Here is a 22,557-nt window from a genome sequence, read left to right on the forward strand (position 1 = left end):
ATATATTGCTATAGGGCCGATGCCACGTTACATTGTATACATACACGCTTCATAGTTAATATCTTTAATAATGTATAATAATAAAGTAAGAAATACGATTCTGCAGAAGAAATTTTATGAAAAACGTTTCTAGTATAAATCCTATAAGATTATCTGTAAATCTAATTATTCTCTAATCATTTAGGAAATTACATTAAAATAAAGATTAGTTCGTATTTTTTTATACCTTCAAATTTAAATTATAATCTATATTTTACAAGCAAATTAAGTAATATAGGCAAATAATTTAATAAGAAATACTTTAAGAGCTGAAATATTCGCAGTGAGCGCTTTCATCTTACTATTTCTTGATCTTTCTTCTGTATGAATAGGTAAAATCAAAGTCAAAGTAATTTTTCAAGGCAGGTTCCTCTATCCTTTTAGTTTAATTTTCAACAAAATAAATAGGTGAAACAAATTACAATGGCAATTAATCAACACAATTGGTAAAATTGATATTTTCTTTATTAATTTTTATATACAATAATAGCAATTATGAAAATTTATTTTACAATATAGTATAGTTTATTTTCAGGAATTTATAAAGTTACAAGATAGTATTTATCTTAACACACATCTAAAAAAGTCAAACCATTGTAGTTGAAAATGCATTAATATAATTTTTGAATATTTAATCCGTTAAGCTTGTAAATAATCAAATTTTTCCTGATACAGCAAACACTTCAATAAATTTGTATAGAAAAATACATTCATTTTACTAACAACGTAAATTGGAAAAAATAAATTCTGTAAAAGATTAAAATTTTTGTTCTCTCTAAGATTTAATTTAATCCCAATTCTTTTGACGAAATTCAGGCTCAAGGATGGACCAATTGGGTGATTTTTTTTCAGTAGAAAGCCAATTAAAATCATCTACACAATTCCAGTTGTTTATTTTAGGGTCAATATCAGCTAAATTAAAATGTTTAGATTGATTTTCATAAGTAAAATTGTAAGGTGCCACTTGTATCTTTGTACAATCTTCTATTATAGCTCTACTTGTAACATGCATATATATTGTACAGGCTGTAGATGAGTGCAGCCTAAATTGTTGACAAGCAAATGCAAATGTGCAATTGTTACAATTGTTGGCAAATACAGAAGAGGTAACTGGGCCAACCAATATTGTGCATTCTTGTAAATTAATCATATGTAGTGAACTTGGTGCACCATGTATTCGTACTGTACACCGAATTAAATCAGAGATTAAAACATCATTTTTATTAACATTCTCTGAATCCAAAATTAATTGTTCATCAATTTTGTCTATTAACGTGCATGTGCTATCTCCATAATTATTTAACCATTTGTTACTCTGTTTATTCACAATATTTTCAGAAATATCTAAATGCTTCAAGCCATCTATCATGTCATTTGATTTTTCTGATGACTTTTTTACAATTTTCCTATTCTTAAAGCCAAATTTTTTTTTCGGTAAAAGTTTTATCTCAAGTTCTGTTACATTGGTTTCTAACAATTGTAATGTTTCTTGAGCTTTTCTGATATCATAGACTTTAAGGAATATTTTTGATTGAGATAAGTAATTCTTAAGAGTCAATATTTCTTTGCTAATTTTATCAAAAATATTAGGAAGAGCTGATAATGGTGTTGATGATGCATTGTCCAACATATCTTGAATTTTTGCGCAAGCAGTGTAAAAAGAGTCTTTGAAATAGCTACTCTGTTCGCTTTCTACAGTAAGAGATTGTCTCTCTTCTCTTCTCCTTTCTATAATATTTTTTCTTTCACGATCTCTTCTTGTAATTCTTTCTGACAAGTTATCTTCTATAAATGTGTTTGAATCCATATTTATATTAGTAGCCCTTGCACTGCTATTATTAAGTAGTATTTTTTAAAAAATCTGTATGCTACTAAAACAAATGTTTAAAAAAGTTGAGATCTGTAATAGATATGGACAAAATATTGTTAGATGTAAATTTTAGTGTCAATAAATCAAAGTTTATAATTTTTTAATTTTACCTGTAATAGATGCATTTATAAGATACCACAATAAATTTGTAAGGTTTGGCCCTGCGGTCGATACAATCTGTCGATCATATCGAGATGAATCTCGACATGATAATATAAAATGTACAATTCAGGTTAACAGAATGAAACATTCTTACAGCTCTATCTACTAGATTTCCGTCAGGAAAGACGCTTGTGCCTTGTATTTAGAGTTGGAAAAAGTGCTAAAAGATAGCGACAGCTATTGTCTTGGTTAGACAGGGGGATCACAACAAATTACGCGAATTATTGTAGGTCTTTGAAGGTGCCGCACAATATTACATACCCCGAGACATACCCGGTATCTGGATAATTAAGTTTTTTTTTTATAACGGATCGAGTGGAACCTGATGAAACGAAAAAAAAAGATTTTTAAAGTTTTGTGTTGTGTTAAAGTGTTAAAGGTTAAAATAATCTGTGAGATCGATCTACCTACTCGCAATAAAAAAAGCTAGTACCCTCTGTAGGTATAAGGAGAGGGTTAACTTTACAAATTAAAAATCTTTGTATTTCTTCTGCCAGGTTAATTGATCATGTATCCTCATTTTATTTTCTTTAGAAAGCTTCTCTCCAACGAGATAATATCCATTTAGAATAGAAGGACAATTTTTATGCACAAAATATCTAAATTCTGGTAAAAAGAGAAATTTACAAAATTCAATAATTTTATTAAAATGTAAGGAAATCTAATATTTATTAGTTATGTAATAATGATTGCTTTTTATAGTTATTTAATTATGATAAAATGTAAAATCAACTGAATGACTTGTAAAGTTATTATAACCTTTTAAAACTTAATGGGTGTCGAATCAATTGCTTTTTAAATACCTTGCGATGTGTTCATATAATGCCACCCAACGTATGATCCAACTAAAAATGCCACTTCGACAGCGATATAAGCTCCAAAACTTATTTTAAATATCTGGAACCATCCTGATTTTGGCTTTTTGACAAGCATACTCTATTTCTTCAGTAATATAGTAGGTATCGACGGTAATAATAATAAAGGCAATTGCGAACAGAAGAATTTCCTAAAATGGAAATTATTGATACTCGGCCATATACACGACACAGGGCAGAGTGGAGAGTGGAGAGTGGAGTTGGAGCAGCAGCAGTCAAGAGTGAGGTGTGTTGAGTGAGTATGAGCCTACACTTTACACTCTACAGTCTACAGTGGCCTAGTCTAACACTGTCACTACACAGTCATACGTATGTACATATGTACAACCTCACAAGCACACCAAATGCACTAAACACGAAACAGCGAGAATGAAAAGAGAGCAGCTGACATGTGAATGTGAGAAATTGTGAGAAACTGAGAAGTGTAGGAAATTCATATGTGATACTAATACCTTCACATATATATGCACACTACAGCGCTATCTACCGTTAATTTTTTGGTTACGTTCGTTTGTACACTGACATTACTGATAGTATACATTCCTTCTTTGTTTAGTGCGTAATAGCTGACAAAGATAAAATGATACTCACAAATACTGATAGTATACAAACGAATGCAGTCTTTATAAATTTTCAAACGCATGTTTGTACGTTTTACACATTCTACACTTTGACAACGTTCAGAGGAAGCTACTGTCAGTACATACTTGTAGCATCATTTTATCTTTATTAATCAGTTAGTAGTATTAGTAGTTAACGCAGATGCAAATGATGCTAAGAGTAATGGTAGTAAATAGCCGAACGCAGTTTTTACACTGTGAACGTGAATATTAGACTATACAACTCTACAAAAAATTAAAAATAATGAATGGAAAGTACGAATAATCTTCATTTTCATTCAAAGCATTCAATTTTTACTTTAGTAACGACAACATTTGACATTTTTCCATTTTACACCTCTTTCTGCTACAATCAGCATGTATTGTAAACATTTCTTCACACCAAAATGGCGGATGAATCTCATTTTTCGTATCCAACTATTGGTAACGGCCTATTATATGTTGGTACTACGCAATATTGACCAATCAGCGCTCTCAGATTCCATCATTCCGAGTGCTATAGTCAATTAACACGAATCTCCTATGCTCCGCTGTTAGGAAGGGTGAGAATTCACCAAGTCCGGCTTGCTTACAGCTCATGTAACGGTAACTATACTACTTTAGCCCGAAAGTATACCATATTAGCCCGGCTAGGCTAGCCATCAAGCCGGACTTGGTGAATCTCACCCGAAAAGACCCTTGTATGTACCGAAAGTATATGTATGTACAACTACACTTGGCATTTGGCAACCTTGAACAGCATTGCAAAGTGCAACTGCCTACAACGGCTACAACAGACTGCAACAGACAGATCACAGTCATCGCAGACAGGGGCGACAGAGCTCACAGAGTCAAAGTAGTCAGACTCAAGTCAGAGTCGTCAGACTGCGTCAGACAGAGCACAGATTACAGGCTGGCCAAGGCTGGCTTTTATTTTATGGATACAACTGATACAAGCATTACAGCTTACACAGGCCTTGTAGCAGTTACAAGTGTTACAACAGCTGCACCCAGTTCAGTCAGTTCGACTACAGTAGGTCTGTTCTTTTTCGCTGTTTGCTGCACTAGTGCAATAAGTTAGAGTGGAGAAAACATATGTTTGTCTTATTTCAACTAATTGCATTAGTTCGATAGTGCAGCAGAAAGGAACAAACGGAGTGTCTAGTGTCTACAGTCGTGAGTCGAGTCGATTCTGTTCATCCGTTTACATCAATTACATCTGCATCAGTATAGTTTGTACTTTTCATTATACCGACTTTCTGTGACTACTAGAGTGAGTAGTAACTACAGACTACAGACACTACAGTTATTGCACAATACACAAAAATTTGTAGACTTTGCGGCGACCGGTAGGGTGGTGCGGCCTGTGGATAACTGTAACGAAAAAAAAGACGTTATTAGAAAATATTTTGTTGTACTGAGTAGTACTGACTATTTCAAACACGGTTAGTAATGGCAGCCAGTGCTCTTCTTTTTTTCTTTACAGTTTATATATATAAATTTAAATTTTGCCTTTAAAAACTAATTGTTAATTTTATAAAAGTCTTTATTCGGTCTCTGTGAATTTTTATATTAATGATAAATACCCCTATGATTTGAAGAAATATAATATCTACTATTATTTATTTTCTTTATTTTAATTATAATTCTTATTTCATCCATTAGAATTATGTTCCGAGTACCAAAAACTGATACTGCAATGCCTGCTACTACTTCTACAGTAATTCCAAAACCTCAAAAATCTGCCAATGGATGTGCATACAAACCTTATGAATGTTCATTACCAGTTTTAGACGGATATGCATATTGTTCTAAGCATATTTTACAAGATGCAAATGCTCCTTACAAACAATGTAGTTTTGTATATAACACAAATGGCAGAAAGTGTCCAAACTCAGCACCAAAACTTAATAAACGAGATATAAGGTAAATTTTAAGATTAAAATTATTCTATATACTAAAGCATTTATTATTTATCATACTTAAAACATTTTATTTATTGCAGTTATTGTACAGAACATACTAGGAAAGCTCAGATTGCAAGAATAAAATCCACTTCACGTCGTTCTTTACCAGAAACACCTGAAATGCTGCTAATGAATCTTAAGCATTATATAAAACCGACTAACTTAACTACAGAAGATATTGAAGAAGATAATAGCAAAAGTAAACCATTGGATCCTTTCAGTAAGTTCTATTAAGTAATTTAACTTAATCCATATATTTTAATTATTGTATTATTATTTTTATATCTTCAGCTGAAATCGATGCTTATAGAGTAAATGTAAGTGGTTGTGATATATTAGATTATGCTAGTTCTTCTGATAGCGATGTGGAACCAACTTTAGTAAATGATACATTTAGAGCAAATTTTCTAGATGACAGCGATGATGAAAGTTTATATAGTCCACAAGAAGATCCATTGAAGTGAGTATAAATTATTTAATTATTTTTAAACAATATGTATTATTCTTATAAGGTAGAATGACTGCTAGCTGCTTCTGCTTGTGCATTTATTTAATGCATTTAGGCTATTCCATGTCAAAACATTTCACTGACTGCAAACTTAACATCTGTGGAGAAGACCACAATATATTAGAAATCCTTGTTGAGTGTATTTTAATGTTTATGAATTATTTTTTAATTATAAACTTCAAAAGTATATTAATATTATGGTGGATATCAAAATAGGCCACTACAGGGAGCACTCAAGTTTTTTTTATACCAAAATTAGTCTAACCTTTTAGAAACTGCAAGCAATTGCTTGTAACATTTATGATGCATGTTTATAATTTTGATTTTATGGCCTATGTACATATTTTGTTTATGTGAAACTATGCTACTGACTCACCATTTTAAGATTAATTTAAATTTCTTATTACTTTTAATTTAAAAGTTATATATGTATGAATTTTAGTATTTTATGAAAAGAAATTGCTGCTGTGTGACCTTTTCCATTCTCTATGCGCTTAAAACTATATAGATTTTGAGTACATGCATTTGTTTGGAATTCTGTCTTTTACAACATTAAAATTTTAACAGGATTGAAACTAGAAAGAGTAGTCCAAAATTTGTGTGCTTTGGTATGAAATGACCTATTACAAAATATATTTTCTTGATGTAGTTGCTATGTGCAAAGATAAGATACTGGTTACTCTGTAAATAATTAGTATTAATTTTTTAAGGCACGCTGGGATTTTCACTGCTGAAGAGGTAGTTTACATTGCAAGGGAGAAATTGATAAGATTGCAATCTCTTTATATTGATCAATATAGAAGATTGCAATATGTGCTTAGAGAAAAAAGAAGAAAATACCTTCATACCTTAAAGAAGGAAAAAGAGACACTTTGTAAGTTTTACAACAATTTTAATTTTTTACAATCTAATGTATTTTAGTATTTTCTTATTATTTAATTCTAAATAGGTAGTATACATGATCAACCTAAAACTACTGCAAAAGAAAAAAAATTATATGAGAAACTAAAAGCTTTAAATCGATATCATAGAAAAAATGGAGTTGAAGCTATTCTCTATAGAAAATCTCTTGAGCGTCGTGCACAAGTAATTAAATGCTAATATTGAGTAACAATATTAAGCACCGTTAATTAACTAAATTTCACTTAATGTTTTGTAGGCAACTGAAGGCCCTACACAGAAACCACCAAACGTTCCAAAATGTATATTTACAGAGGGCGGTGTGAAGTGTGGCGAACGAACTTTACCTTCTGCTAAGCATTGTCGAAAGCATATACTGAAGGTTATTTTTTAAACTGATGATTTTTTAGCTTTATTTAAATCTACAAAATAATTAATATCATAAAATAATAAATAGGACCAACATCAAGTATTATTTAAAGCATGTGGAGCTGTGAGAGCAGATATAGAATGTCATGAACCGGTACCTGTAATATTTGATACAAATTGCGTATTTCACATGAATCTTCCACTGCAATATAAATTGGAATCTATGAAGGTATTTGAAAAATTATATATATGTATAAATTAATATATTCTACATTATAGACAAATACCCTATATAATTAAAGACAGTAATCAGATTTAAATATTTTTAAATGAAATCGTTATATCACAGTTTATGCATTTTATAAAGTGTTTTTATTAATATGTATAGTTTGAGGCTGAGGCGCCAGATACTCAAGAGAAGCTGCCAGTTGCAGATGCTCAGTCTCTGGAAATTGACGTTGTCGGGGAGGCTCAAGAAATAGACCCAGATGATGATATGGCTGGATTAATGAGAGAAATGGGCGATGCTTCTCAATCAAAGCCAAACGTAAACGAAGGCTTAAATAGCGAAACTAGTACGGATACTGCATTTAGCTTAACTGCGCAATTAAGTGATAAAGATGAAGTCGCTTCAATATGATAATAAACTTTGTTGTTAGAAAGCTTCAATTATACCATTATGGCCTTTCAAAGATCAATATCAGTTGCACATCACATAAGAACCTATTTGATTAATTGAGAAAATTTGTATTATTACTTCGTCTATTAAAAACATTTTTTATTAAATGAAGTCAAGTTTTGATAACAGTGAAATAAATAATTGAACATTATTCTAGTTAATAAAAAAACTAAGATAAACATATTCATTTTTCATTGTAAATTAAAGATGTAATTAAATTAAATTTTAAATAGCAATGTGTAAAGTTTTTAACCTTTTAGACCGTATGGGATTTAATTTTATTTTAATTCACCTATTTCGAAAAAAATTAATATTTTTTTATGGCTTGGTCTAGTTGGTTTCATCACTCTCAACCATCCATCTCAAATCTCTCAAAGGACCCTCGAAATTGATATACATATAGTCTACCCAACCTATACTATATATAACTATACAATACATACAAACATAGTAATACATATAGTCCATATAGACCGAGTCCCCCCTGGGCCCTGGGGCAGTTATGTATGTATGTACATACAATCGAATACAAATTACGTTGTATAAGTTTCTAGATTCTGATTGTTCTGAGCTCTGAATTCTGATGTTATTTTGATTAATATTGATTTTATGGTATGACGGTGGTTGCAAAAAATTTTGTCTTATTTCTGTTGTTGGGTTCTATAAAGAAACAATGGTGGTTTGTGTAGCTGTTATCGGTAAAGATGTATGTATAATGATTGATTTGGAGGTTATAAAATTACATTTGAATGTATTTTTTTATATTATAACTAAGATTTTAAAAATTATGATTATTTAGAATTCTCCTAAATATATTCGCTGTAAGGATGAAGCTAATGCATTATCTTTTCATTATAAAGTACATACGTCAATAGATATAATTGAGGAAAAATTAAACGTATTAGGAAATAAAACTACAAGTGATGTAAGAGATTTATATTTGGGTCCCTTAGTTGTATCAGAAGATTACAAGATGTTAGTAGTATTCTCTGTTCATGCAAAACTTTAAATATTTTTATTAAACATTATTAATCAATTATGTTTCAGATATGGATATACCACCAATACAAAAATTAAATTTGTTATAGTTCTTCATTTCTCAAGTTTTCAGTTACGAGATAGTGAAGTCAAAATGGTATTAGTTAAAACTTTTATTAAATATAATTAAAATGATAAAAATTCGTTATTTATTTTGTTATTTTTAACAGATATTTAAAAAATTGCACACTGCTTATTCCAATGCTGTCTGCAATCCATTTTATGTTCCTGGTGATCAAATCACTATAAAGTAATAAATAATTTAAGTATTCATTTACTTATTTGATCTTATTATAGATTAATTTTATTGCATATTTATGTTTTAGATCTTTTGATACATCTGTAATGGAAATCATGGGTATTAATTAAATAGAATATCTGTAACTCACATATTTTTTTACAAAATAAATAAAAATGAAATTTTTATAGGATCTTATTTCAAGTTGATCAAATATCTTAATTTGTTATAATCATTAGATATTAATTAATACAGTTATTATAAATTAAAATTATCTCTTTGAAATTGTTATGCTCTAATTGTATAATCTTCTTTTCTTTATCTTTGTATTATTTTACAGTAATAATAATATCTTTTTTGTATAAAATTGTTGCAATTGTTAACCATACAACTGTTGTCCACAGATTGATTCCCAAGGCTAATCCATGTGTTGAAACACCTATTATTTTCCAGTTAAATGGGAATATATGTAATAAAGAATGGCCTAAGTATAAAAGTATAGAGTTTGCTCCTAAAAAATGAAAGTATTTGTCATTAAAGTTTACTTATTTCCAAATGTGAATAGATTTATTGACTAACCTGCAGGAATAAAACCACCGCCATTCCAATAGCGTTTGTAGTCGATCACAAAATATAATAAAGCATACAACAAAAATGCTAAGCTAGATGTACATAATACAAATGACAAAGTCATCATTTTCTTGTTAACAGGTATTATACCACCTTCTTTCTCAAAATTACACAAAATGCCAGCAATAATACCCTACAAACGAAATACCGTTTTAAGTTATAAAAATGTGACTTTTGTTGCAAAAGTATTTTCAGGCTAAAGCCCAATAATATTACCGTTAACAAAGACCATAGCAACCATCGTATTAATTTATAATTATCTTGATAATGGGAGAATAATATTCTTCCAGCTTGCATGCCCAGGTGAACAATTAGAATAGCTGAGATGGTATTCATTAAACCTGTTAGAAACGATAAATATTTCCAGTAAGAAAATAAATCCAACTGATTTTATTATGCTTAATATAATTAAATATTTTTAATTATAAATTATAAGATATGTAAAATTAGACCTTCAGGATCTTGCGGTAAAATTGTTCCATACGCAAGATTGTCAGTTTTTTGATAAATATGATTTCCAAAAACAAGTCTGTCTATGTAACCAGCTGCTCCACCAGTACAATTAATATATTTGCCGCGACAGTGATATCCGCCAGGTCCTAAATACCCTTTAGGGCAGTTTGGTATTGGTAATAAAAAAGTTAGTAAAGTATGTACAAGAACAATGCAAATAACAATCAACCATTGAATCCAGTTATCCAAGATATCCTTTAAAAATGCAAATCGACCAAACTGCAAACAAAATTATTATTTAAAATGCAACAGATAATTTTTATTGTCATTAACAAGCAATTAAAATTACAGACATGTGGGTTTTGCTTCATGAATGTTACTTCAAGAACAGTACAAACAAAATATGAAACTCCCAATAGTTGTAATACACCTGGTAAACGCAATTTTGACAAATATAGATATTTTCTAGAGTTGATTGAAAGTCCGAGCAAAATTAATATCATCATCCTTCGGAAGCATCGTAAAATAATTTTTTTTCGAGAATTCGTTACACGTAATTCAACTCTAGTTGACATGACAATAGTTAGACCCATAATCCATGCAAACCTGCATTGCAACATTAAATGCTTTATTGATGTTTAGTCAATTAAACCCAGTAGTTTGAGAAAGATTTTACCAAGGAAGTACTAAATCTGCAAGTGTAAGGCCATTCCATGCCGAGTGCGTAAAGAATACATATTCACCTCCTCCATTATTTACAAATATCATCAGAAAAATAGCAATCCTGTAAAAAATTATTATTTTATTCAGTAATTGATTTTTATATTATAAACTTGTATAATTATAATGTACCCTCGGAATGCATCAATTGATTTCCTTCTAGTGCTAGTTTTAGGTGTTCTTGTTACTGCATCATTTGGAGGAGGAAGTAAATCCTATAAAAATATTATTCTTTCAGAAACTATAATTAATGTTCACATTTCTTTTTATTATCCAACTCACATTATTTTCATCAAATCTTTCTTGATTCCTGCGTCTTCTAATAACCCGTATTATTATTTTTGAAAGTGTTACAACCATGATGGTTAAAATAGCTATTACCAAAGCTTCTATAATTGCTACAAAATAAAAAATACTTATTATTTTATTATACAGGGATTTTCCAATCATGCGAAATATGATTCTGGTTATTTGATCATATTGGTGTTTGTCTATAAGGTTTAATAAAATCTTAAAACACTGGCTTTTTACTCTTTTAATTTAATAATTTTCTGAATTCATTATAAGTATTATTTTATTTTAATTATAATTTTGGTCACTACGATTAATACTAAATTAAAGAGAATGTAAAATCTTGGGTGTTACAGTCAAATTGTATTAGGTCAGTTTTGATATGCTGATGTTAAAAAATAAAGAAACTATATATATAATAATTAATTCAATGAAATTATAACTTACGTAAGTATATATTGCTTACTGGTTCAGATAAAGTATATATACTTGAACAGCTACCTTTTGTGAAATTCCACCCATATTTACCTGTTTCTTTAAAAGAATAAGTAGAGCTGCAAATTATAATGTTATTGGTTTATACATAATAAATTATTAACAATATATGATTTCAAAATTAAATATTTACTTACTGACAAACTTCGTATTTATCTATGTAATACATATGCATTGGATATTTGGTTGATATAACCATTGTGGTATTAGAATTAGCTGATAAATTCCCTTGAAACAATCCATCACACTGCAATTTAAAATATCATAAGTATTTTATAGTTATTTAACATTCACATTTAATCTAATACTGTATCATAAAGATATTAACCAAATAACATTCTGATGGATTAGAATAAAATGAAACTTGGTGATCAATTTCATTAACTATACTTAAACATGCTTGGTCTATCCCTAAGGAAGCATTTGATTGAAGGCAAGGATTATCTGTGACAATCTTCATTGTGAATGATATTCGTATAAATTATAACAAATATGAGCCACGTTTTTCTTATTTGCAATATTCAATTTGAGATTTTCTCTTTGATTTTCAAGAAAACTGTAATAAAGTAGAAAATTATAATTTGTTTGTCTATGTATAATACAATATACGGATTGATTAAAATATATTCCATATTTTTATTTTACTTTGAAATATTAGTTTAAACTTAAACCTAATTTAACCTTTGGATTTGAAACTTATTTCTAATTATTATTGATGCAAATCAAACTTGCTCTGATGAATTTATCACAGTTCCATTGGGTTCTTTTCTAAATCAAGTAGTAGCTATCTCATAACAAAGGTAAGATTTTTACACAGATAATTAGTGATAGTAATGCAATTTCGATTGGAGTTTGCATTTTAGTTTAAATGTATTATAATCAAATCTCTTAACTAAATTATATCGAAGTTTAATAGTATTTCTTATAATACTCGAATCAAATAAAATTTAATATTTCAATACACTTCTTTGCAGGTATAATTATTAAAAAAATATTATATTTTATTACACTACATCTTTGTTTTCTGATTTTTCTAGTCTCTCTTTCTCTTTCTTTCTCTCTCTCTCTTTCGATTTGTTGACTCTCTTCCTCGTCCTCTCTTCCTTAAAATCTTATTGGTTGAGGTCGAGACAGCCTAGCGCAAGTTGCGTCGTTGACGAATTGACTGACCTAACGCAACTCCTTTTTTTAGTACACACTACACACTGGTCACGACAGTCACGACTGGTCACGACTGGTCACGACTACGTGCACATACTACATATACATATATACTAGTTGAGGTTGAGAAGTGTTGATCAGATGATCGAGTTGATATTTAATAGGATTCATTATTACTTCGTTAATCATCCAGTATTAGTATTAGGCAAGCTGACGTTGTCTTGCGAGGTTGCTGGAGCGTTGTTGGTTTAGACTGGTTTAGACGAATTTAACACATCATATGATCATACCATACTTCAAAAAGTAAAAATGGCTGAGCTGATTGCTATACCGTTGAAGAAACCGTCCGATGTAGATGTTGTTAAACCACTTACAAATGTCATTAAATCAACGTATAGTGGTGGCTCCAATCAAAAAGATTATTCAGAAGCAATTAACGAATTCAGTAAATTAAGAAATAATGCTTTATGGCGGGCTTTTGAAAAGCATGAAAGTTCCTTAGAGGTTATTTACAGGTATGACTCATCTTTGATTAATTACATCCTGTTTTTGATATTATTTAATAATAAAGAGTATTAGTATATTACATATTTTTGGATTTTTCTTTCTTAAAGGCATGAGTGTATTATCTTGTGTTTTAATTGATAGTGTTAAAGCTGTTATCTAAGAAAAATATATCTGCTACTTCTATTACATTTAATTATTTTTTAAGTCCATGGTGAAATGGTTTTGCTTTTTAGCTATTATGATCAGTTATGTGCATTGGAGGGTAAAATTCCTGCCCATGAGATTCAAATTCCTTTCAAATGGAAGGATGCATTTGATCGAACTATATTTGGAGGAAAGCTCAGCCTAAGTAGGTGATCTGCTTGTGATTAATCTTATAATATTTCAAGAGTGACCAATATGATAAGATTAGTTAATAGATCTTTATTGTTGTGTATTCAGTAATTTAATAGTATAAACTTTTATAATAATTTGATTTAATATATTGCAATTTTAAGTAGCTAATTAACTGACAATTAAGTTTTATTTGGAACATTAATAGCTAAAGAGCAGCAGTACATATTTAAAGCATCAATTTAATAGTTAAAAAGTTGTTATTTACAGTAAAGACTAATTTTTTAAATTATTGTTTTATATAACTTTTGTGAATTTTAAAAGAGCTGCAATAGAGCTTTACTATTATAAATACTTGTAAAATACGGTCACAGTAAGTTAAACAATTTTACATATAAAGTAATGAAACAAAACTTTTAATTTATATAGCTATAAGCACATTGGCATATGAAAAAGTATGTGTTCTTTTTAACATTGCTGCTTTGCAAAGTGCAGTTGCATCAACTCAGTCTTTAGATAGTGATGAAGGTCTAAAGCTAGCAGCCAAATTATTTCAGGTATTTATTTGATATTAATTGTATGTATGCACAAATGATTGTAGATTATATAAATGATGAAAAGTCTTATTTCAGCAAGCAGCTGGCATTTTTAATTATATGAAGGGAAATGTTATGATGGCCATTCAACAAGAGCCAACGCCTGATATTAGTCCAGAGACACTGGGAGCATTATCCCTATTAATGTTAGCTCAAGCACAGGAAATTTTTGTACATAAAGCTATTCATGATAGTATGAAAGATGGAATTATTGCAAAATTAGCTGCACAGGCTGAGGAGCTATATGCTGATGCTTTAAAGCTATTTCAAAAAGAAATTTTTAGAGCTTTTTGGGATAAGGAATGGGTCCCTTTGGTAATTGTTAATAAATGAGTGATTATAATTTATTAATCTTTTATGCCTTTTAATATTTTAAATTATTAATTAGATAGCAGGAAAACAAGCAGGTTACAGAGCAATGGCAGAATTTTATCAATCATTGGTTTGCAAAAATAATAAGATGATTGGGGAAGAAATCGCTAGACTGGAGGTATAAATTTGTAACATGTTTAACACTATTATTTAATGAGAGGAACCATAAAATATTTTAATTACAAATTTTCTTAGCATGCAGTGGAGTTATTTAAATCTGCACAACAAAGGTCCAATAAACCAACATTGTTTCAAGATTATGCCAATAGAGCACAGCGAAACTTAACAGAAGTGAAAAAGGACAATGACTTTATTTATCATGAAAGAATACCAGATGTTAAAAGTTTGGAGCCTATTGGTAAAGCTAATGTAGCTAAATTATTGTCAATGCCAGAAGTTTTTAGCACTAATTTTAAAGGTAGTACATTTATTTTATTTATCATGCTTTTTATTTTATCATTTTATCAATATGTTTAATTTCAGATCTTTTTGCTGAATTAGTACCAGTTAGTGTACATCAAGCATTATCCTCTTACGAAGTTCGCCGAAATGAACTTGTTAATGCTGAAATATCGAAATTACGTGAAATGACTCAAGTTCTCAATAGGTATTGAATTATAATTAGATAGAAAATTATAATATTACTTTGTAATTTTTTTGTTACAGTGTTTTAGCAAGTTTAAACTTGCCAGCAGCGATAGAAGATACAAATGGTACAGAACTACCTCAGTCATTATTGGATAAGGCACTTTATGTTAGACAAGCAGGTGGAATAGCAGCATTGAATGCAGCTATGAATGAACTTCCAGAATTACTTCTAAGGAACAAAGAACTATTGGACGAAGTAAATACATTTATTCATTTATCTTTTATAAATGACTATTAGATTCTAAGTAATATTTTATAGATGTATTTTATATTTAAATTGTAATATATTTTGTATACATATACTTTTGTAGTCCGAAAGAATGCTTAAAGAGGAACGTGAATCTGATGACCAGTTAAGGGAGCAATTTAAGGAGCGTTGGACAAGAATAGCTAGTTCTCGTTTAACAGAACAATTTACTATTAATGCTAGAAAATATCGTGAAATTATTAATAATGCTGTATCCGCTGATAAGGTATATATTTAAGCATTAATAATTTAATATAAAGATCTTTACTAATATTACGATTACTTTTAAAGGTTGTACGGGAAAAATACGAAAATAATCGTGAGGGCATGGAAATTTTAAGTTTGGAAGAAAAGGACCTGGTTAGGGCTGTTCCTACTGGTTCTGCGGTCCAAGAAAGTGGGGTTGTTTCTCAATTAAGAAAATTAATGGAGGATGTATGCAAAAGCTCGCTTAACAACAATTAGATTATTAAATTAAGAGTTGTCAGAATTGAATTTTTTAATTTTAGGTTGAGACATTGAAAGCTGAACGAGATGTCATTGAAAGCGAATTAAAATCGGTCACTGTCGATATGAAAGCAACCTTCTTGACAGCTTTAGCCAAAGATGGGCTGATAGATGAACCGAATTTGTCAGTAGAAAATATAGGACAATGCTACGGGCCATTGCAAAAGCAAGTTCGAGAAAGCTCAGCTCGACAAGAAGAGCTAATAGTTCAAATACAGGTATTTTATATTTTTTAAATAAAATAAATATTGAGCAAAAATGATATTATTTACATTTCCCTTATTATAGAGTGCTCATGCGCAATTTACAAATGAGCAATCCGGCTCTGGAAGCTCGAGGGAGGCCATGCTTTGTAAACTGGCTACTGCTTTTGATACATTTAAAGAATTAAAAGGAAATTTGGAAGAAGGTGTTAAATTCTATAACGATCTAACACAAGTAAATAAATCATTTTAATTAATACATGTAAATTATTTCATATGAAGTGAATTTTCTAACAAAAAAAATATTGTAGTTATTGGTAGTCTTTCAAAACAAGATTTCGGACTTTTGTTTCGCTCGAAAAACCGAAAAAGAAGAACTTTTGAAAGATCTAACGAGTAATTTGAGTCAAGCTGGTCCTGCTCAGACACCAACTATTCCATCTCATCATGGTAAATTTATGCCTATTGCTAAATTTTCAAACTGTTCATTAATATTGAAAGATTTTCCAGCTGCCTCTGATTCCACCGACAATTCAAGGAATCCACAATTACCATACCCAACACAATATCAAGGTGTAATGCCTATTCCATATGGTTCTACTCCAGCAGCACCATATCCAAGCTATATTCCTCCGCCAATGCCGCAAACTTATAATCCATATGCAACTATGCCATATCCTGCTCAAGGTATATATATCTTTCTCAAAAATAGAGTATGTACTTTTTACTTATTTTTGTTTAATCTAGGAGGATATAATTTTCCTTATCAAGGTCAACCGCAAGCTCCACCACAGCAACCTTACCAAGGAGGTTATGCCACATTTCCACGACAACAACCACCAGGTGGATATAATCCTAATCCATGGTAGGATGAAATACGATAATGCTGTGATTAAATAGTCTGTATTTATACTTGTTGAGAGGTAGCTTAATTTAAGTGGGTACCTCCATACTAATTTTTATTTAAATTTTAATTTTCTTCAAGAAAGAAGCCAGCAAAAATAATTGCATTTTCAATTATCGGATTAATAAGTCCATATTGAACCATAAATTATACATAGTATAGTATATAAGTAAACATACACATATTTAATAATGTAATATTATTCGTAAGAGTATATATTTATTCCATTTATGCATTGGTTTCAAAAGTTTGTATTACAAATTTATACAAATTGTTTGTCTACTATTTATAGCTATTTTTTTATAATAATGTAAAGCAAATATATAAAGAAATAGCCTTAATTAATATTGTAAAATCACACATTTTACTAAATGCAAATTACTTTATCATAAAAGTGAAATCAGTTATAGGATTTTAACATTTTTATCAATTTCGCTGTTGATTGTTTAAGATGAATATATTTTCAGGTATCATTTACTTATGTGTTTGTAGAATGAAGTTAAAACTATAAAATATATATTTATATGCTAATCTTTACAGAAATAGCAAAATTTTTATTAAATCCACTTTTGAAATTACACTGTTTATATTTATGAATTGTGTCTTTATGAGTACTGTAACTGAACATATTTTTGTAGGTCGAAAGCTTTATAACATACAGGAAAAAATACTACAACTATGCAAACGTAAAATATGAAAACGCAGGAAAACTTGTTGTAAAAATAGGATATCAATATGTTTAATTGTGTTTTTGTTTTATATATTTTGTTTCCAATTACTGCAGTCTTTGTGTTTATGCACTTGACGATTTAGTTGAAGGCAAATTTCTTCAATAAGAATACCCAGAATTCCGTAGCAAATTTCTAATCTTTGGAATGTTTACTGCTTAAGCTACTTGAACGTGAGCGACGTTTAAACCTTGCAGCTGAAGAATTATTAGCACCTCCCTCAAATCTTCGTGGTCTGCCGCGATTAAAGCGTGAATTGTCATCATGATATTGGTTAACATTTCTTCTGTAGTCATTTCTTCTATCATAATATCTAAATTGATCTCTACCACCTCTAAAACTTCTGAAACTGTCTCGTCTGCGTGGAGAAAACCGTCTAGTTCTTCTTTCTCGACTACCGCGGCGATCGAAATCTCTTTCCTTTGACCTATAGCGTTCTCTTGATCTAGAACGTCTTTTACTTCTATCTCTGGAAGAGTCTCTTCTGGAAAATTTACTGTCAAAACGATTCATGTCACCTTTTTTTGGATTTTCTTTACGTTTCTTATCCCCTTCGAACTCCATCGTATTGCTTTCTGCATTGATATTGGAATTTTCTTCTCTTTTTTCTTTTTTTGAATTATCTTTTTCATCTGTTTGGTCGTTTTCTTTATTTTCGGTAACTTGAGACATATAACTCACCGTACTATTAAGTTTTCCCGGACTTGCATCTTCTTGCTCGTCTGGGTTTTCTACAAAACGTCTCTTTCGGTCTGTTTCACGTTTCTTCAGGTCTTCTTCTTTTTTCATTCGTTCTTTTTCAAGTTGCTAGAAAATTGATGTCAGCTATTATTTAAACTCTTCATAAAACATAACGGATTTCTATATTCTTTTTACCTGGAACTCGTGTAACTTAATTGTACGATTCTGAGCTTGTTTCCAATGTGGAGGTGTAACACTTTTAGAACGACTTCGGGAGGGTGTACGATATCGCTGTTAAAATATTGGTAACAAATTATTGATAAAATTTTTATCAAAATGATTGTTAAAAATGTTAAAAAGAAGGTGAAATTTATTGAGACACGTTAATGTTAAATACTTACGAATGTTCCACGTCCCTTAAATAATCGACCACTTTTTCTATGTGTTCGATGATTACGATCTCTTGTGTAATTTTGTCTAAACTCTTTTTGATTAGCATTATTGGTGGGGCCAGCACGATACAAGAATTTATTTGCTGGCACTTCTGGTATTTCGTTTGGATCTATTTTAGTAATAGAAACTAGTGGGTGATGAGGCTTACCAACTTCTTCATCATTTGAATCATGTACTTCCCCCTCTTCAGACTTGGATCGCTTTTTACTGAAAATATCACCGTGTTTAATACAGATTGAATCTATTCAATAATAAATTTAATTCTTAATGATTTTACTTCTTTTTATGTTTTTTTTTCTTCTTAGTTTTTTCAGTGGTTGAATCTGTGTCAGTACTTGACTCTGATGAGCTACTGTGTTTCTTAGGGCGTTTTTTCGCTAAAAAAAAAAATTATAAGATTATAAAACACTCCTTGAAATAAAAAAGACAAAACTAGAACATTTATTTGATTAAATACCCTTGCTTTTAATTTTCAAGACAAGCTCTCCACAATTGACAACCTTAGCATCCTGTAGCGGTCGAGACATGCGGTCTACCGGAAGTCCTTCGATGTGAGCAACTACTTCTTGGCCAGATACAACTTCTCCAAAAACCACATGGACACTAAAAGTTTAATTAAAGTAATTTTTAAAGCTTGTTACCAGCATTTTCTTTTTCTATCATTATTGAAAATGATTTACTTGTCGAGGTGAGGCGCTGGTTGTGTTGTACTACAACAACAAAATATGATTAAGGTGATGAGAGATGAACAGAAAGAGCCAGCTTTCATTGGTCATTGTGTTGTAGTTGTGGTGTGCAGACCCTTCCCTCACGACTACACAGAAACACGTCTGAGTTATTCACTCCCAAGTTATCTTTACTTTATACTTTGTTTCAAAACTAGTTAGAAATTTTGTATTACAAAATACAAATATATGCAAGTTAACTTCCCCAATTATATTGCTTAATTTATATTTGCTATAATATATTTAATAAAATACACACATTGATCAAAAGTATTAATTACATACCTCAATAGTTCAGAGTACACTATAAGAAATATTAGTTTATATACCTTATAATGTTAAGTGAAGTTTTACATTTTCTTTTATCTGTAAGTATTATCAATTAAGAGACGCAACGGAAGGAGGGAAATGAAATGTATTGGCACAGAAACAAATTTAAAAAAATATATAATATAAAATATCAACCTTTAATGATGGAAGCTTTAAAAAAAAAAAACTGTAGATCGATTAAACAATTTGACCAATAATTAAATAAAAATAATTTTTGAAGATTTATAGTTTAGATATTTGTACTCACATGAAAAATTGGGAGCCGTTTGTGTCCTTTCCACGATTAGCCATAGATAACAAAAATGACTTGTCATGCTTTTTGATAAAGTTTTCATCTAAAATTTATTAATTCATTAAGAATCAGTAAAGTTAGGGTTCAAAATCTTATAATCTTACCTTCAAATGTACCACCAAAAATTGATTCTCCACCTGTTCCATTACCAATAGAAAAGTCACCACCTTGAATCATAAAATCTTTAACCACCCTATGAAAAACAATTCCATTATAATGTAGTGGTTTTCCTGTTGTTTTTCCCAGACCCATTTCTCCGGTGCACAAAGCACGAAAATTTTCACAAGTTTTTGGGCAGATATTCTTGTAGAGTTCAAAAACAATTCTACCCATTGGGAGGCCGCCTACTTCTATATCAAAGAAGACTCTAGGATTTATGTTTTCCATTTTACCTCTTATTACTTTCCCTAAAATGATAAACAAGGAAAATTGAATTATGAAAGAACTTGGAGCTTTTAAAATCTAAGTTTATAATGTACAAAGGAAAAACAATTATTAAGAGATAATATCAATTGAATGTAAACTAAAATAAAAATAGAAATGAAAAATATTAATGATAAATTTAATTTTCAATCTGGTACCGATAGTACATTCAAGCTTACCTTTTGCAAATTAAAGGTTAGGCCTGCGTTGGGAGTCGTATCGATTATTATACGTATACACAGCTACACAGTGTATTAACTTGCAAATTCCAGTGAACAAATAGATTTTAGACAATTTTTATTTGAAATATATTTCAGCGTAAATTTGGCTCACAATACACAAGAAGTCATAATAATTAGAAACAAATTTAATAGTTTTAACGGTTTTAACCATATCAGCACATATCTGCACATCAGCAGTGCACATATCGACGTTAACGGTAGTTGACGAACTCGACTGAACTCGGTCCAACTCGGTCCAATTCGGCTTCTCTCGGGAGTCCAGGAGGTAGGAGTGTAGAACAGTCGTGATCGGGAGTAATCGGGAATAATCGACACACGAGGGATCGCGATCTCATGTAGGTAGCGACGGCAACGAGTAACGCGCGGCTAGTGATTAGCCACTGAGACCGATGATACATTTTTAAATTTTTGAATAAATTTTTTCACCTAAGAAAGAAGAAGTACTTGTTACATTTCTTCGAATCCGAACTATACTTATTACATAGTTGTGCTTTAATCAATAAGGCTTTAGAGAACTCTTGAATTTTTAAAGTGTTTACGAATTTAGTGTTACAATTTACACTTTATTTTAAACATTCTTATTGCAACATTATTGTTTGTACCGATTAACGCAAAATTTCATAAAAAAATCTGGAATAAAGCGTAAAACACAGATATAAACGTGCCAATCTGGAAGTTTTTAAGTAATACAAAAAATGATAATATTATTTCTCGATTCAACGTAATACATTAATAAAATGCAATTAAATTAAATTAGCGCTGCATTTATACAATAGGAGAACGTGAATGGCCTCGTAGTGGCTCGTAGCTACTTTTATAATTGATCGTCACACTGCCGTTAGATTTTCCGTCCCACATGACGATGATCGACTGGATCTCGAGCAAACATTTTCCACACACACACACACACACACACACACACACAATTACGGCATTACCGCTTATCCTTTTACATATAGTAGCTACATGTCCACTCATTTGAATATTGAAAGATATCTCGATTACTTTAGCATTGAAATCTGATTTTCCTGCGTATTTTCCACGCAATCTTCCTTGTATATTCTCACGTAGCATTGTTTCGGTCTTACACGCGTGTAATCATTCGACATTATTAGCCCTGATAACATAATGTGATATGGTCAATTATTATTTTTTAGATTCATCATTTTTAACAATAATAAAGAGTATACTATTAAAAAATAATGATACTCCCTGCGAGCATAGGATAAACTTTTGAAGATATTTCATTTGTTTCAAAATATATTCCGGCATTGTTTGATTGCTTAGCGAAAAATACATTATACCATTCATGTGAAGTATAAATAGTAGGCACACGATGGTTTACCAAAGCAAAATAATAAGTGTTTATAAC

The 22,557-nt window shown here is 30.3% G+C and overlaps 6 protein-coding genes across 16 annotated transcripts; 3 read left to right on the forward strand and 3 right to left on the reverse strand.

Annotated features, from left to right (window-relative positions):
- Positions 1-820: 820 nt before the first annotated feature.
- Positions 821-3,904, reverse strand: TBCC (Tubulin-binding cofactor C). Of its 3 annotated transcripts, none has more exons than XM_066747645.1 (4): positions 2,875-3,904; positions 2,483-2,677; positions 2,020-2,393; positions 821-1,939 (listed from the first exon to the last, which is right to left on the reverse strand). In XM_066747645.1, exon 4 carries the CDS (start codon positions 1,844-1,846, stop codon positions 827-829), a length of 1,020 nt encoding a protein of 339 aa, XP_066603742.1. In that variant the 5' UTR covers positions 1,847-1,939; positions 2,020-2,393; positions 2,483-2,677; positions 2,875-3,904; the 3' UTR covers positions 821-826. The 3 variants fall into 3 exon arrangements, with proteins under 3 accessions (XP_066603742.1, XP_066603744.1, XP_066603743.1); XM_066747647.1 differs by having other exon boundaries at positions 2,479-2,677; XM_066747646.1 differs by having other exon boundaries at positions 2,831-3,904.
- Positions 3,905-4,027: 123 nt separating this feature from the next.
- On the forward strand, positions 4,028-8,197 carry dgt1 (dim gamma-tubulin 1). 3 transcript variants are annotated; one of them, XM_066747644.1, is made up of 10 exons: positions 4,028-4,818; positions 4,880-4,990; positions 5,211-5,471; positions 5,551-5,732; positions 5,804-5,972; positions 6,731-6,894; positions 6,970-7,106; positions 7,180-7,302; positions 7,378-7,518; positions 7,678-8,197. In XM_066747644.1, the coding sequence occupies exons 3-10, from the start codon at positions 5,215-5,217 to the stop codon at positions 7,927-7,929; spliced, it is 1,425 nt and encodes a 474-aa protein (XP_066603741.1). In that variant the 5' UTR covers positions 4,028-4,818; positions 4,880-4,990; positions 5,211-5,214; the 3' UTR covers positions 7,930-8,197. The 3 variants fall into 3 exon arrangements, with proteins under 3 accessions (XP_066603741.1, XP_066603740.1, XP_066603739.1); XM_066747643.1 differs by having other exon boundaries at positions 4,028-4,582; positions 4,672-4,990; XM_066747642.1 differs by having other exon boundaries at positions 4,028-4,990.
- Positions 8,198-8,442: 245 nt separating this feature from the next.
- LOC136786129 (trafficking protein particle complex subunit 2-like protein) lies at positions 8,443-9,534 on the forward strand. Its single transcript, XM_066747648.1, has 5 exons — positions 8,443-8,674; positions 8,768-8,943; positions 9,016-9,103; positions 9,177-9,256; positions 9,333-9,534. The coding sequence occupies exons 1-5, from the start codon at positions 8,642-8,644 to the stop codon at positions 9,373-9,375; spliced, it is 420 nt and encodes a 139-aa protein (XP_066603745.1). The 5' UTR covers positions 8,443-8,641; the 3' UTR covers positions 9,376-9,534.
- A 25-nt stretch (positions 9,535-9,559) lies between these two features.
- LOC136786124 (heparan-alpha-glucosaminide N-acetyltransferase-like) lies at positions 9,560-12,977 on the reverse strand. Of its 4 annotated transcripts, none has more exons than XM_066747638.1 (12): positions 12,847-12,977; positions 12,162-12,389; positions 11,971-12,080; positions 11,786-11,892; positions 11,330-11,445; positions 11,180-11,262; positions 11,004-11,111; positions 10,681-10,933; positions 10,327-10,606; positions 10,091-10,215; positions 9,824-10,007; positions 9,560-9,755 (listed from the first exon to the last, which is right to left on the reverse strand). In XM_066747638.1, the coding sequence occupies exons 2-12, from the start codon at positions 12,291-12,293 to the stop codon at positions 9,574-9,576; spliced, it is 1,680 nt and encodes a 559-aa protein (XP_066603735.1). In that variant the 5' UTR covers positions 12,294-12,389; positions 12,847-12,977; the 3' UTR covers positions 9,560-9,573. The 4 variants fall into 4 exon arrangements, with proteins under 4 accessions (XP_066603735.1, XP_066603732.1, XP_066603733.1 ...); XM_066747635.1 differs by having other exon boundaries at positions 12,566-12,853; XM_066747636.1 differs by having other exon boundaries at positions 12,515-12,853.
- Positions 12,978-13,044: 67 nt separating this feature from the next.
- ALiX (programmed cell death 6-interacting protein-like protein AliX) lies at positions 13,045-17,701 on the forward strand. 3 transcript variants are annotated; one of them, XM_066747633.1, is made up of 15 exons: positions 13,050-13,509; positions 13,735-13,850; positions 14,264-14,391; positions 14,467-14,745; positions 14,819-14,920; positions 14,998-15,220; positions 15,286-15,409; positions 15,469-15,646; positions 15,762-15,923; positions 15,989-16,132; positions 16,207-16,422; positions 16,493-16,642; positions 16,719-16,857; positions 16,918-17,094; positions 17,155-17,701. In XM_066747633.1, exons 1-15 carry the CDS (start codon positions 13,304-13,306, stop codon positions 17,274-17,276), a joined length of 2,466 nt encoding a protein of 821 aa, XP_066603730.1. In that variant the 5' UTR covers positions 13,050-13,303; the 3' UTR covers positions 17,277-17,701. The 3 variants fall into 3 exon arrangements, with proteins under 3 accessions (XP_066603729.1, XP_066603728.1, XP_066603730.1); XM_066747632.1 differs by having other exon boundaries at positions 13,045-13,509; positions 16,719-17,094; positions 17,179-17,701; XM_066747631.1 differs by having other exon boundaries at positions 13,049-13,509; positions 16,719-17,094.
- Positions 17,702-17,826: 125 nt separating this feature from the next.
- Positions 17,827-21,419, reverse strand: Moca-cyp (nuclear cyclophilin protein Moca-cyp). Of its 2 annotated transcripts, XM_066747639.1 has the most exons (9): positions 21,123-21,419; positions 20,625-20,927; positions 20,476-20,563; positions 19,854-19,883; positions 19,631-19,776; positions 19,451-19,550; positions 19,122-19,380; positions 18,916-19,011; positions 17,827-18,846 (listed from the first exon to the last, which is right to left on the reverse strand). In XM_066747639.1, the coding sequence occupies exons 2-9, from the start codon at positions 20,905-20,907 to the stop codon at positions 18,175-18,177; spliced, it is 1,674 nt and encodes a 557-aa protein (XP_066603736.1). In that variant the 5' UTR covers positions 20,908-20,927; positions 21,123-21,419; the 3' UTR covers positions 17,827-18,174. The 2 variants fall into 2 exon arrangements, with proteins under 2 accessions (XP_066603736.1, XP_066603737.1); XM_066747640.1 differs by lacking the exons at positions 20,625-20,927; positions 21,123-21,419 and having other exon boundaries at positions 19,854-19,987.
- Positions 21,420-22,557: the final 1,138 nt, after the last annotated feature.

Source organism: Prorops nasuta, unplaced genomic scaffold (genome assembly GCF_024137725.1).
Source record: "Prorops nasuta isolate Cenicafe-Biocafe unplaced genomic scaffold, Cenicafe_Pnas_1.2 PNAS00003, whole genome shotgun sequence".
Lineage (NCBI taxonomy): Eukaryota > Metazoa > Arthropoda > Insecta > Hymenoptera > Bethylidae > Prorops > Prorops nasuta.

Bases quoted from the DNA above. Each gene is read 5' to 3' on its own strand.
- TBCC (XM_066747645.1), bottom strand. From the start codon at position 1,846: ATGGATTCAAACACATTTATAGAAGATAACTTGTCAGAAAGAATTACA.
- LOC136786124 (XM_066747638.1), bottom strand. From the start codon at position 12,293: ATGAAGATTGTCACAGATAATCCTTGCCTTCAATCAAATGCTTCCTTA. The intron at 12,081-12,161 runs GTTAATATCTTT...TTTAAATTGCAG, and splicing joins ATCCATCAGAATGTTATTTG to TGTGATGGATTGTTTCAAGG. The intron at 11,446-11,785 runs GTAAGTTATAAT...TTTATTTTGTAG, and splicing joins AGTAAGCAATATATACTTAC to CAATTATAGAAGCTTTGGTA.
- LOC136786129 (XM_066747648.1), top strand. From the start codon at position 8,642: ATGGTGGTTTGTGTAGCTGTTATCGGTAAAGAT. The intron at 8,675-8,767 runs GTATGTATAATG...ATGATTATTTAG, and splicing joins TAGCTGTTATCGGTAAAGAT to AATTCTCCTAAATATATTCG. The intron at 8,944-9,015 runs GTTAGTAGTATT...ATTATGTTTCAG, and splicing joins GTATCAGAAGATTACAAGAT to ATATGGATATACCACCAATA.
- dgt1 (XM_066747642.1), top strand. From the start codon at position 5,215: ATGTTCCGAGTACCAAAAACTGATACTGCAATGCCTGCTACTACTTCT. The intron at 5,472-5,550 runs GTAAATTTTAAG...TATTTATTGCAG, and splicing joins CTTAATAAACGAGATATAAG to TTATTGTACAGAACATACTA. The intron at 7,303-7,377 runs GTTATTTTTTAA...AATAATAAATAG, and splicing joins GTCGAAAGCATATACTGAAG to GACCAACATCAAGTATTATT.
- Moca-cyp (XM_066747639.1), bottom strand. From the start codon at position 20,907: ATGGAAAACATAAATCCTAGAGTCTTCTTTGATATAGAAGTAGGCGGC. The intron at 20,564-20,624 runs GTAAGATTATAA...AATAAATTTTAG, and splicing joins TTTTGGTGGTACATTTGAAG to ATGAAAACTTTATCAAAAAG. The intron at 18,847-18,915 runs GTAAAAAGAATA...TCAATTTTCTAG, and splicing joins TTAAGTTACACGAGTTCCAG to CAACTTGAAAAAGAACGAAT.
- ALiX (XM_066747631.1), top strand. From the start codon at position 13,304: ATGGCTGAGCTGATTGCTATACCGTTGAAGAAACCGTCCGATGTAGAT. The intron at 14,921-14,997 runs GTATAAATTTGT...AAATTTTCTTAG, and splicing joins AAGAAATCGCTAGACTGGAG to CATGCAGTGGAGTTATTTAA. The intron at 17,095-17,154 runs GTATATATATCT...TGTTTAATCTAG, and splicing joins TATGCCATATCCTGCTCAAG to GAGGATATAATTTTCCTTAT.